The sequence below is a fragment of the Giraffa tippelskirchi genome, chromosome 10 (genome assembly GCF_054371585.1).
Source record: "Giraffa tippelskirchi isolate mGirTip1 chromosome 10, T2T-mGirTip1v1.2.pri, whole genome shotgun sequence".
NCBI classification, from domain to species: Eukaryota; Metazoa; Chordata; class Mammalia; order Artiodactyla; family Giraffidae; genus Giraffa; species Giraffa tippelskirchi.
In genome coordinates, this window is record NC_137284.1 from 110009072 (window position 1) to 110022098 (window position 13027).

The following is a 13027-nucleotide window of genomic DNA, read 5'->3' on the forward strand; positions in this document are numbered from 1 at the left end:
GCAATGACAGGAATTAGTGGTGGGAAGCCCATTCTGTTTCATTCTTACCATTCTGCATGCAGTACCAAGAGTTTTCTCAGTGATGGTTCCTCTAGCCCACTTTCCAAGACAGCACCATTTCCTGGATGACCTTACTGCCAGGAATGGCTCTTTTAAAATATCTCTTTCCTTTCTGCCTGCCTTCTTTCCTTCCTTCCTTTCTTTCCAAAAAAAAAAAAATCAGCACCTTTTTTTGGGTAAAGAATATTTTTGTACTGCTAATAACTGTAATATATGTTGTATAGGACAACTTTTGTCTTGCCAATTTCATTACAGGATTTTTTATCATCCTTCACTTCTGTGTATTAAATGCCAGTATCACTTCTATCTTGGTCATTGTAAAAGTCAAGTAAGCATTTGTGTATTTTCAAACACCATATCTCCTTTGATTGGCATTTAGTTTCCTTCAACTTTCATGTCACTGTGTAATGAGTTACCACCATTAGTCCCAGATCATACATTTTCTCCTGACGAGTCACAGGACACTTTGGTATTTTTGAGTTGTTGAGATGATCACTCCAGCCCAATATCAACTATCTCTCCAGCATGGTGATCTCTCAAAGGTAACATTTCCAGATCTGACCCCTCTCCTAGGTTCCAATCCTGTTGGCCCTCTTCCATCCAAATATGGCCCTGGTACCTTGAGTCAGCAGATCTAAGATAAAGTCCACCATCTTTCTCCCTGGTCACACGCTCCTCCGTTGTCTCTGTTCTCTCTGCCTTCCTGGTGGAAGTCTCTGACAGATTCCACCTACAGGTAGGACCACCTACTGCTGTGCACATATCCATGCCTCCATCACATGCCCACCTTAAAATGGCACTGGATCTCACCTCCCTTACTTTGTCTTTGAGCTTCGTGAAGTGAAGCTTCTAAAATGATTTTCCCAGCGTCAGCCTCCATTGCTTTCTCCCACCCCATCCATCTTGCCAGATTAGCTTTCCCAAATAACAGCAGAAAACATCTTAGTACAATGCTGCCCAAACATCTTGAGGGGCTTTTAGTGCCTATCTAAGTCCTAAGCTCTAGCTTGGTACTTTGTAACCTCTCTCCCTGCACAGATCTTGACCCTTCCCAGGCTTTCCCTTTCTGACTCTAAAAGAATTCCTATGTTCGAGTCATTCCTCAGACACATCCTGCACTTTTCCTTGTCCTGTCACCTTGCTATTTCACCCCCTCCACCTAGAATGAATAGCTTTAGGGCTCAGCTCAAATATCACAACCTCCATAATGCTGTTTGCAACTGTCACAGTGGGAGGGAACATACCCTCCCTCCCTTCCCTTCCTAGGGGCCTTTCTTTGGGCTTCTCCTTTGGCCCTTTCCATTTTTATGCTCACTGAATTCGCCTATAAACTTCCAAGGGCGGGCAGATTGTGTTACAACTTTTATCACAGTGTTTTTTACATAGTAGATATTAAATTTGCATTTTTAAGCATTTTATTGAACTATCTACTAAAAAGTTAAAGGAAAGCTATGTAGGAGAAATGGAACTGACTCCTATGATAGTCAAAGCAAGGAATATATTAAGTGATTAAGACCAACTTAAGCTCTCCTAATGTGATTTGGCGCTCCTATGTAGATGAATTTTAAAAGAAAGCTACAACTCATCAGTTTGCTTGGGAACATTGGAAAGGCCCCAGTTACTATGTAGTTCCTCTGAAACTTTGCTGTTGCTCTCCAGGTTTCATTGATTTCATTGTGGAACCCACCTTCACTGTGCTCACAGACATGACAGAAAAGATCGTGAGTCCACTGATTGAACCCTCTCAAACTGGGGGCACCGGGCAGAGGCGTTCAAGGTCAGTGTTGAAGCTTGAAAGCTAGGGGTCAGGGTGGTCTGTGCATGGGGACAGACTTCTGGAAGGAATGGGGGTGGTACTTCTTAATCGTGTTCACCCTACCTCCTCCTCATGAGACATGTCTGCTTCTTCCTTTTTCGCAGAGGAGTCGAAGTTGTACACTCTGTATTCTCCAGGCTGACCTGTAAGGGGGTGATCAAGGTCCAGGTCATGATATATAGGTTCCCAGTACTGCCCCCACCCTGACCCCATCCATTCTTTCTTTGGTGGCTTTGCCCACAATATTGTCAGTCACTGCACTTCACCTGCTGTACCCAGAGAGTCCTTGCTCCCCATACTCCAAAAGGAAAGAACCATGGATCAGAGTTATCATTTTAAGTGAAACTTTCATTTCTAGGTTCAGGAAGAAAATTAAGTAGAGGGGGAAAAAGAGCTGAACTTTTAAATCACCTTCTGCCACATCATCATTCCATCCATCCATCTGACCGCAGTTGAGTCCGACACTGTCCCACAGGCAATCTTCGTGGCGACCGTCGCAAAGCGCTGGCGCCTAAGAAGTCTGGCACTTTGCACTGCATTCCTTGTGTTGTGTGTGTCGCTCAGTCATGTCTGACTCTTTGCGACCCCATGGACTGTAGCCTGCCAGGCTCCTCTGTCCATAGGATTCTCCAGGCAAGAATACTGGAGTGGGTTGCCATTTCCTTCTCCATCAACATAATTAAACGAAGTCAAAGTGTACAGCCTCTGGAGTCATATGGCCAGTTAAACATCCTGACTCCGTTCCTAATTAACTGTACCGTCTCAGGCAAGTTGCCTCAGTTTCCCCATTTGTGAAAATATGGATTATAATACTCATAGGTTGCAGGGAGGATTAAGTGAATTATTTAATCTACATAAAGCCTATATATGATAGCTTAGTTGGTAAAGAATATGCCTGCAATGCAGGAGACCATGGTTCGATTCCTGGGATAGGAAGATCCACTGGAGAAGAGCTAGGCTACCCACTCCAGTATTCTGGGGCTTCCCTTGTGGCTCAGCTGGTAAAGAATCCACTTGCAATGCAGGAGACCTGGCTTTGATCCCTTGGTTGGGAAGATCCCCTAGAGAAGGGAAAGGCTACCCACTCCAGTATTCTGGCCTAGAGAATTCCATGGACTGTATAAGCCATGGGGTTGAAAAGATTCTGACATGACTGAGCAACTTTCACTTTCGCTTTCACTTTCAAAGCCTTTATAACAGGGTCCAGCATAGAGGAAGTGGCAGCTACAATAATGTTAACACTCGGTGTTCACTAGTATTAAATGGTTCGTATCACCACTAGTACTGCTATCCCCTCCTCTTATCCATCAAAACCCTGGGCCCTGTCATAAAGGAGAGAAATGGAATGAAGAAGAAAAAGAATAGAAGAGCAATGAGAGGAAGAAGGACAAGAAGATTAGGACACAGGGACCCCAGGAAGGCTTAAGGTGAAGGGACCTAGTCAAGGCTGCTGACAAGGAGGACAGAAGCCCCCTGCCTGAGTCCCACACCCCCACAACTCTGCCAGCACTGAGCTGAGATCTGCTCTACTTATCTAGTTAGTCTTGCTTGTCATTCAGTGAATTTGTATTTGTGCCAGTCACTACTGTAGTTCCCTGGAAATGTGTGATACTTTAGGCACTGTGGTCACCTAAATGGGAAGGGAATCCAAAACAGAGGGGATATATGTGTATCTACGGCTGATTCACTTTGCTGTACAGTAGAAACTAACACAATGTTGTAAAGCAGCTGTATTCCAATAAAAATTAATTTAAAATAAGTACAACTTCAAAAAAGTAAAGTTTCCCAGAAGGATGGCAGTTTCTATATTATATATATATATATATATATTTCTGTATTTCCTAAAGTTGCCTCTGTTTAAAGCTTCAAGTGGTATTGTATTTTTTTGTAATTTTATTTATTTATTTATTTTTGGCTGTTTGGGTCTTTGTTGCTGAATGGACTTTCTCTAGTTGCAATGAGCAGGGGCTACTCTTCATTGCAGTACACGGGCTTCTTATTGCAATGGCTTCTCTTGTTGCAGAGCACGGGCTCTAGGGCATTTGGGCTTTAGTAGTTGCGCCTCAGGGCTCAGTAGTTGCCCTTCCCAGACTGCAGAGCACAGGCTCAATAGTTGTGGCACACAGGCTTAGTTGCCTCAAGGCATGTGGGATCTTCCCAGACCAGGGGTCAAACCCATGGTTCCTGCATTGGCAGGCGAATTCTTTACCACTGAGCCACCAAGGAAACCCCTCCAGTGATATTATATTAAAAAAACACGTCATGCATGACTGATCTCTCACAATCTCCATGCCTCTCTACCTTCCCCCAGGTACATGAGGAAGTCCCCTTATTCTAGCCTTGGGTATCCTGGAATCAGAGTTTCTTGAGTACAGGAGAAGGTGGAGCTAGAGAGAAAGAGGACCAAGTGACTAAGTAACTTGGAAATGTGGTCAGTGTGAAGGAAGGTAGGCAAACTGGAACCAAATGGAAGTCAAGTTTAAATGGGTTAATTTCAGGAAGTCAAAGACAGAATTCATGTGTGGGGAATCTAATCATATGGAAAAAGAACATTTGAAATATGGGGACCTTTGGGACTATCAATACTCATGAGACTGAAACCTTGACTTTTTTTTTTCTGCTGAAAATGGAGAATTTCCCAGCTGTTGCATATCGAAAATAGAAATGACAAATCTCAGGCCCCAGGAATTTCACAACAATAACTTGATACGTGTTTACCACTCTTCTCTTAGGCTTGCTTATCAGCACACATTTTCAAACTCTAACTCTCTCTTTGGCATTTTTTTTTCATCCTCCAGTTTGAACAACATCAGTTCAACAGATGCAAAGCGATCAGGTGTCAAGAGCTCTGGCTCAGAAGGAAGTGCCCCAATCAACAACTCTGTCATCCCTGTTGACTATAAGAGTTTTAAAGCCACTTGGACTGAGGTGGTGCACATTAACCGGGAGAGATGGAGAGCCAAGGTGCCCAAAGGTAAGGTGCTGATGGAGAATCTTGTTCATACCACTCAGACCCACTCACAAAGCAAGACATACCCACCCCTGATTTAGAGGTGTTGAAAATGAAGCACAAACTCAGGGTATATATTCAAATTGCTGAATGTTAGGAGAGACCATCTTTTGCTCATTATTTTATCTAATACTTAGTGCATGAGAGAATGAGGTTGACTTCCAAGCCACCTGATGGAATGACCTTTGTGCTATGTGTCCAGATGCTTCTCAAAATGTAGATTGTACAGAGGACAGGTGTTCCTCCTATTTCTTGGTTTCTGCTAGGCCATCTTTTCATTCTTATTTTATGACATGTGGCACATTTATCAGGCCTTTACTCCTTCTTTTATCTACCTCAGCCATTACATTGGGATAGAAAAAGCTTTAATCTCCTTACATGCATTTTTATCTTCATGTTCTCAATTTCCCTTCAGTCATTACTCAGGCTGACCTTCTGAGATGAAGGTAACTCACAGGTAAACAGAAATTCGAAGACAGAAAAGTCATCAGTCTTGGCTCTTTGTTTTTTGAACGTCAGAATTCATTTGCATGTTCATGTTTACCGAGCATGTGCTCCATGATGCGTACATATGACATGTTTATACTGTAGTCTAAGTAGAAACACATAGCTGTGGTAAGTCTCATGAAGCTATGATGCCTGATTCTAGAGACAGTTTTAGAGTGGATCATTCTAGAGTTCTAGAACCAGGAGGCTAATCTCAGTGGGTTTTGTGGAGGTACACCTTCAACAGCAGTCAGTTTTTGCCAACATCTGTTGCATGCCTACTGTATGCCAAGCTCTGTACTGTGTGTTATTCAATGAGGTGAATATCAAGCATCCTTGTCCTCAAAGCTCAAAGTCTCCTGGGTGGGGACAGGGAGGGATTAGCACAGAATTTCTTTCAAAGTATGAATGGGAGTTCAGTCAAAGCCTTGTACTCCTCACCAGCACCCACTAACCTTGAGCCCCAGACTTTTATAACAGGCAAGCAAAGTTTTATCCCCTGTCACAGCATTCTACACTTTCATATACCCCGCGTCTGCCCAAGGGAGAAGGGTAGGAGTAGGTAGACCCCGCACATTCTAGCAGTCTTGTTCCTCAAATATCGGGGGCACTGCTTCCAGTGTTGAGAGAGAAGAGACAAGATCACACTGCTGGAGTTATTCAAAGGCCAACATTGTGTCCTGTCCAAGTGGCTTCTCAGTTCAGGTGGGGCAAAGTGTTTATATTTACAACTAAGGCATAGTTGGGCCCTTATCATTTGGGGACGTCTTGGGCTTGCATCCTGAGCTGTGGACAAGAAGCCAACTCTTCTTCGATATTTTAAGTATGGGCTCTCACAGTCTATTAAGATGCTTTAAACATTGAAATCCTCCCTGTTGGCAGGCTTTGCAACCAGCAATGGCAGCTACTGCATCATTTTGAGAAAGCAATCTCTTATAATCAATTACACTCATTACACTTGAAAATTCAAATCCTGACAATGTGCAATTGAAAGTGCTATTTCAAAATAATTTGTTTGCAATTATCTGGCTTACTAAAATTACCTTCTGAAACTAATCACCTGGGGGAGCATTAGACAGTTTCTTTTCTAGAAGAAAATTGGTCCTTTAAAAAGAACAGGTAAATAAACACTGAAAAAGAAGTGAAAGTGTTTGTTGCTCCGTCGTGTCTGACTCTTTGTGACCCCATGACCCCATGGACCCTGCCAGGTTCCTCTGTACTTGGGATTCTCCAGGCAAGAATACTGGAGTGGGTAGCCATTCCTACTCCAGGGGATCTTCCTGATCCAGGGATCAAACCCAGGTCTCCTGTGTACAGGCAGATTCTTTACCATCTAAACCACCAGGGAAGCCCAAAATTAACTCTAACAGTTTTAAAATATGTGAGGCATGCTAATAGAGACAAGCTTGTCCCTAGCCTGGTTGAGGTGCTTGGGAAGGCTTCTTGGGTTTAACTAGGATTTGAAGGATGTCTGAGGTTGAGCATGAAGTGGGGAACAAAGCAAAAGGGGTTGACAAAGGCACAGCCCCCAGGGTTTATGTATGTTTTTGTAGGGGGATAATTTGGGTATCAAAGCAAAAGTTAGTTGGGGAAAGGGAGAATTGAATCCCTACTTGCCCTGTGCACTTTGGCAAATCCAAGCAGATTCTTTGAGAAAATTCCCTTTGGGGGATAATAATAGACATCACAGAAGTGGTGCAAAGAACAGAAATTGTATAAGTAAAGAATGAGAACAGAGCCTGCACCTGGTTAGTGCCTGATAAGTGGTAGCTCTTATTTTGAAAATTTGGAAAAGAAAGTTTAAATGCAAAGTTAAAAAGGTAGTGGTCAAAATGCCAGGGTATAATTAATATTTTGTAACATTTTCTGCCTCCCAATAATGCTGTTGACTGGTTGGCTGGTGTAAGAAATTCAGTTTGCATCTGTTTTTCTGTTGGTGATTGGTTTGTTCTGCACTATCTCAGGATATTTTGTTCATGATTCTTTTTTACCAGAAAATTCTGATTTCAGCAGAGGCTGCCCTGCATTGGAGCACTTGAATATATGCTATTATTAAATTGATCAGAAATGGAATTGAATATAAGGCTTTAGTTTTATTAATCAACCTATCTAGCTAGGCCAGAACACATAGTTGTTAGGAAAGATTGAATCAATATATATAGTTTTTTTTACAGCTCTTAGGACTGAAACTCATTATTCCCATACAAAGATATGTAGGCATAACAATTTGCAAGTCTTATCAATATTGATCAGTTTCCATTCAGAATTTAATACTTTTTAAACATGTTTTTCTAGTGTAAGAATAATAGGTGTCTAGGTTACAATGCTGATAAATAAACAAAATATACAAAGAAGAAAATAAAAGTCACTCATTCCAGCAAAATATAACTATTGTTGAAATTCTGATGTAATTTTTTAAAATTTGATTTCCTATGCACCGTGCTCATGTTCTGTTGCTCAGTCTTATCCAATCCTTTGTGACCCCTGCCAGGCTGTAGCCCGCCAGGCTCCTCTGTCCGTGGGATTTTCCAGGCAAGAATACTGGAGTGAGTTGCAATTTTCTCCTCCAGAGGATCTTCCTGACCCAGAGATTGAACCTGTGTCTCCTGCATTGGCAGGCAGATTCTTTACTACTGAGCCACCTGGGAAGACCCCTTTTATACATATTTATAAGTAAACATTTTCCCTTAAATTGAGATCATAGTGTAATATTATATTTTCCTCCTCTGTTTCTGGTTTGAAGATCTTATTCTTATACTGAATATTCTTCGAAAGTGTGATTTTATATGGCTACTGTATGTAATACCATAGTGGAACCATTCCTCTGTTACTGAGCACGTTAGTTTCCAGTTCTTCATTATTGTATATAACATTGTTATGAACATCCAACTTCAGAAATCTTGAGCCTCCATCTGATCATTTATCTAGAATAAATTTCTAAATATTGAATTTCTCTGTCAAAGTAGGTGAAAAATTCTAAAGCTCTTATCAAATTTCTTTTTGGAAAGTCTTTCTTTTTTTTTTTTCAACTAGGTGTTCTCCTTCAGTAGAAGTGTAGTGAGAGTGCCATTTCTTTATATTTTTTCCCATTATTTTACACTTGAAGATGTTTACATTTTTATTATTGATTCATAATAACTCTTTATATATTAAGGATAGTAGTTCTTCAGTTGACAAACTGTCCTGCAATTTCTATCCTACCTCCACCCAGTTAGTTAGTTAGTCAGTTTGTCCTGTGTCTTTTAACTTTGTTTATGGTCTTTCAAAATACATCTTATTTTTATTTTGCCAGAGATTAGCTTTATATTTTTATTGAATTATGTCTCTGTCAATGTAAATATGAAATAGTATATAATGATACTCCTTTGCAAATGCTGAGAAGTTTATTGAATTTTTAAAAATTTCCTCCATTGTCACTCAGTTTTTATTGAAATAATATAAGATTTTCAACCTAGGTGATTATAAGTAAATTGTAAGTAAATTGCTATTTTATAATTCCTTGGTGGTTCAGATTGTAAAGGATCTGCCTGCAGTGCAGGAGACCAGAGTTCAGTCCTGGATTGGGAAGACCCCCTGGAGAAGGGAATGGCAACCCACTCAAGTATTCTTGCCTGGAGAATCCCGTGGACAGAGGAGCCTGGCAGGCTACAGCCCATGGGGTCACAAAGAGTTGGACACAAATGAGCATGTCATAAGAAAAGTTATAATTAACTTATCCTTTCATATTATTTTAAATATTTGCATTAAGTTTTATATCCAACTTAACAGTTATTTTTATTTAACACTATGATTTACTAGTACCATGAAATTAAAAGATACTTACTCCTTGGAAGGAACGTTATGACCAACCTAGATAGCATATTGAAAAGCAGAGACATTACTCTGCCAACAAAGGTCTGTCTAGTCAAGGCTATGGTTTTTCCAGTAGTCATGTATGAATGTGAGAGTTGGACGGTGAAGAAAGCTGAGCACTGAAGAATTGATGCTTTTGAACTGTGGTGTTGGAGAAGACTCTTGAGAGTCCCTTGGACTGCAAGAAGATCCAACCAGTCCATCCTAAAGGAGATCAGTCCTGAGTGTTCATTGGAAGGACTGATGTTGAAGCTGAAACTCCAATACTTTGGCCACCTCATGCGAAGAGTTGACTCATTGGAAAAGACCCTAATTCTGGGAAGGATTGGGGGCAGGAAGAGAAGGTGATGACAGAGGATGAGATGACTGGATGGCATCACCGACTCAATGGACATGGGTTTGGGCAGACTCCGGGAGTTGGTGATGGACAGGGAGGCCTGGCGTGCTGCGATTCATGGGGTTGCAAACAGTCGGACACGACTGAGCGACTGAACTGAACTGAACATATTTTCCTCATTCTGAGTTTTTAATGTTGACTGAATTTTTCTGTCAGCTGAAGCACTTTGGTTAAAAATTTTAGAAAGGTACCGTGGAAACATCTCCTGAGTCCTGTCTAGGAGTACCTTTATGTTGCACTTACATATTATTGAAAGTTGACTATTGAAAACTAATCTAGTATGTTGGTTGTCTTTTTTAAGTTAGTTTCTCTCTTTTTCTTTCTTTCTTTCTCTGTAGGTAGTTTAGGTAGGCATTTCAGAGAATTATATTAAGGGATAATTAGCCCAATACCACTGTTAAGCAAGAGCCTATAGTATCATAATTTAGAAAAGCAAATAAAATGAAGAAATCAATGTATTTCTCCAAGACTGCACAGACATTCAATGTGAGATAGAATCAGCTCTCAGGAACACATTCATAATTTATGGATCATGAGGGTTCTGTGCTGCCTTAACTCTTAAGCTCCTTGATTTTGGCCATTTTCATAATGATCACATCACCATATATAGTGTGAACTGAAAAGCAGAAGGAAACGAGATTGAACTACAGCATTTGCTTTCCACTAGTCTAGAAGCCTAGGATGTTAAATCTAAAACCCCAAAAGTTCATTCTTTGCATATACGTCATCTCTGGAACCTGTTATCATATACAAATTAATTGTTCTATCACCTGCTTTGTCTCATAGTAGGAAAGATTTAATGTATATTAATGCTTCACCCTGAAAATATAAGGGGATCAGATTACAGTGGAACAGATGTATCTCCTGTAAGTTTATTTTTTCTTTTCTTATATGTGTGTTTCTTGTTTTTGTCTACTTATTTGGAGTAGTAGCACTGGATGCTGATGGCTGATCACATCAATGTCAGATATTTCAGAGATGTGGGTGAGAGATGGGAGTAGAGTAAGATTGTAGACCATTTCAGAACCATCCACTGAAACACAGTTGCTGCAGGGAAAGGAATCGTATCAGATCTGATTATGATGTCATAAAATGATTATGATGTCATATCATTCATTAAGTTAAACATTAATTGCCTGTTGTCAGCTGTAGTTAAGCCCAAACAGACTTGTTTCTGAAATGTGCCACCCCCAGTTTTTTTTTTTTTGCTAGATTTTCCATAGAAAATTGGTCTGACTCAGTTGTCAAATGAATTTTTATTGCTCAAATAATATGTTGTGCTCTTGTAGCAAATCAGAATTTAATACCTTCAGCTTTTATCAAAATTACTTTTAACTTGGGGATATTCTGAATGTTCAAAGTTTGCCCCAGATTCAGAGGGGATTCTGTGAAGGTATTAAACATTATTTTACCTGATGCTTGAGTGTAAATGAATTATTTTCCCTCTTGCCCCACTTTCCCTCTCTGTATAGTAAGTACAGTCCTCTTTTTCTTACCTACAGTCAGGTACAGTCAAATGGCTAATTCTTTCAGGATAGGACTTCAGAGTGTGTATAGTTTCTGTATTTTGTACTGACCTGGATTGCTGATGATGGAATCAAGTCAGGTTCATAGGCAGACTGGGTGAATCATACCCATTGTGTACATTTCATGTAGAAATCAAGTACTTCATGAGCATCTGCTAGGTGACAGACACTATACCAAGCACTGGGGGTTCAGTGATGGAGGTGACATTTGACCTGTGTTCTTGGGATGCTACAGAAGCATGAGAGGAAGTCTGGATGAACATGAGAGGAGCCATTTTGGGCCTGAGCCTACTGAGGATGCCATCTCCCTGTCTTCTTCTGCAAGGGTATTCTTTTACTCTTTAGTTGCACCTTTCTGTAGAAATCAGAAGACCTACCATATATGCACATAATTATGTGATTTTGTAAAGAAATTTTTCCTTACCTTTTTAAAAATAATTTTATTTATTTATTTATTTTTGGCTGTGCTGGGTCTTCGTTGTTGTGTGGGCTACTCTCTAGTTGTGGTGCATGGGCTACTTATTGCGGTTGCTTTTCTTGTTACAGAGCACAGGCTTTAGGGCACGTGGGCTTCACTGGTTGTGGCATGTGGGCTCAGTAGTTGCGGCTCCCAGACTCGGGAGCACAGGTTCAATAGATGTAGTGCATGGGCTTAGCTGCTCCATGGTATTTGGGATTTTCCCAGACTAGGGATTGAATTCGTGTCTCCTGCATTGGCAGGTGCATACTTTACCACTGAGCCACCAGGGAAGCCCTCCTTATCTTTACATTGTAAATTATAAATACATCCTGTTGGGAAGTAGAATGTCATGAAACAGTGAATTGCAAACATTTAAAATTTAAACCAGTGCTTGTCAATCCCGATTGTGTGTTAGATCATCTGGAGAGCATTAAAAATATCCCGTTCTTGCAACTCTCCCTCCAGAGTCCAATTTAATTTGTCTGAGATGAGGCCAGTGCATTGGTTTGGTTGAGTGAATGGGTGGATGGATGAATCAGTGAAAGGATGAATGGAAACTTCATAATGTATTAAGGAGGACATCTGAGCCAGGCAAATTTAAGGGCAAGAAGAGTAAAATGAAGCCAGAGATCATAGACATGCATGAAGTATAATGCCATAAAGCCCTGTGAACATGTGAACCTGAAACCAAATCTGAGCTTTGTGCTCTTTAGCAGCTGAAGCAAAGGGAAACACAATCACATGGATAATGACTCTGGTGCCCATTAGATTAAAAGCGCTCTTGTCATCTGTGAAAGCCAGATGTTTTCAGGACCAAGACTAACCAAGAGAAATAAAGAGGACCCCTGGTTATGAGGTGTGGGATATTTGTAACACATCTAGAGAAAAAAAAAAAACACGCAATTAGTCTTTCAGAGTGGAGGTGAAAGACCTTTTGAATGATTTGAGTGCTAGACAGTGAAGTCTCTAGACCCTAAGGGAAAATTGGTCTTTGTTAGGTATCTTCCATTGATCTCTGTAGGTTACTTCCTACAACCAAGCTTTATTTCATTGCCTCCAGCCTTACATGTCCTTGGTCACTTGAGCAGATCACCTGTCACTAACCTCTTACTAAAGTTGATTTAACCATACTGGCCAACTCACTGTCCCTGGAACATACCAACCTTGGTCCAATCTTATGACCTTACATTTTTTATTTCCTCTGCCTGGAATGCTTCTTCCCTTTATTTTTGCATGGTGAAAAATTCATCATTCAAAATTTAGTTAAATCTCCTTCTTCACCTCCTTATGTAACTCTATGTCCTTCACTTATCCTGATCGATTTCTACCATATTACTCCGCTTTCCTTTTTTTGTAAAGTACCTGAAATTTATCTTAGTGATTCATTAATTTAATTATTGTCTTTTCTACTCCTTAAGTC

At 40.5% G+C, this 13027-nt stretch overlaps 1 protein-coding gene across 9 annotated transcripts in view; it reads left to right on the top strand.

Annotated features, from left to right (window-relative positions):
- PDE1C (phosphodiesterase 1C) overlaps positions 1-13027 on the top strand; it is a 594246-nt gene that overhangs the window by 509009 nt on the left and 72210 nt on the right. For all 9 annotated transcript variants that reach the window (XM_081533589.1, XM_081533591.1, XM_081533590.1 and 6 more), the window contains 2 exons: positions 1720-1837; positions 4675-4850. In XM_081533589.1, the coding sequence (XP_081389715.1) occupies positions 1720-1837; positions 4675-4850 (294 nt within the window). The remainder of the gene's footprint in view (positions 1-1719; positions 1838-4674; positions 4851-13027) is intronic.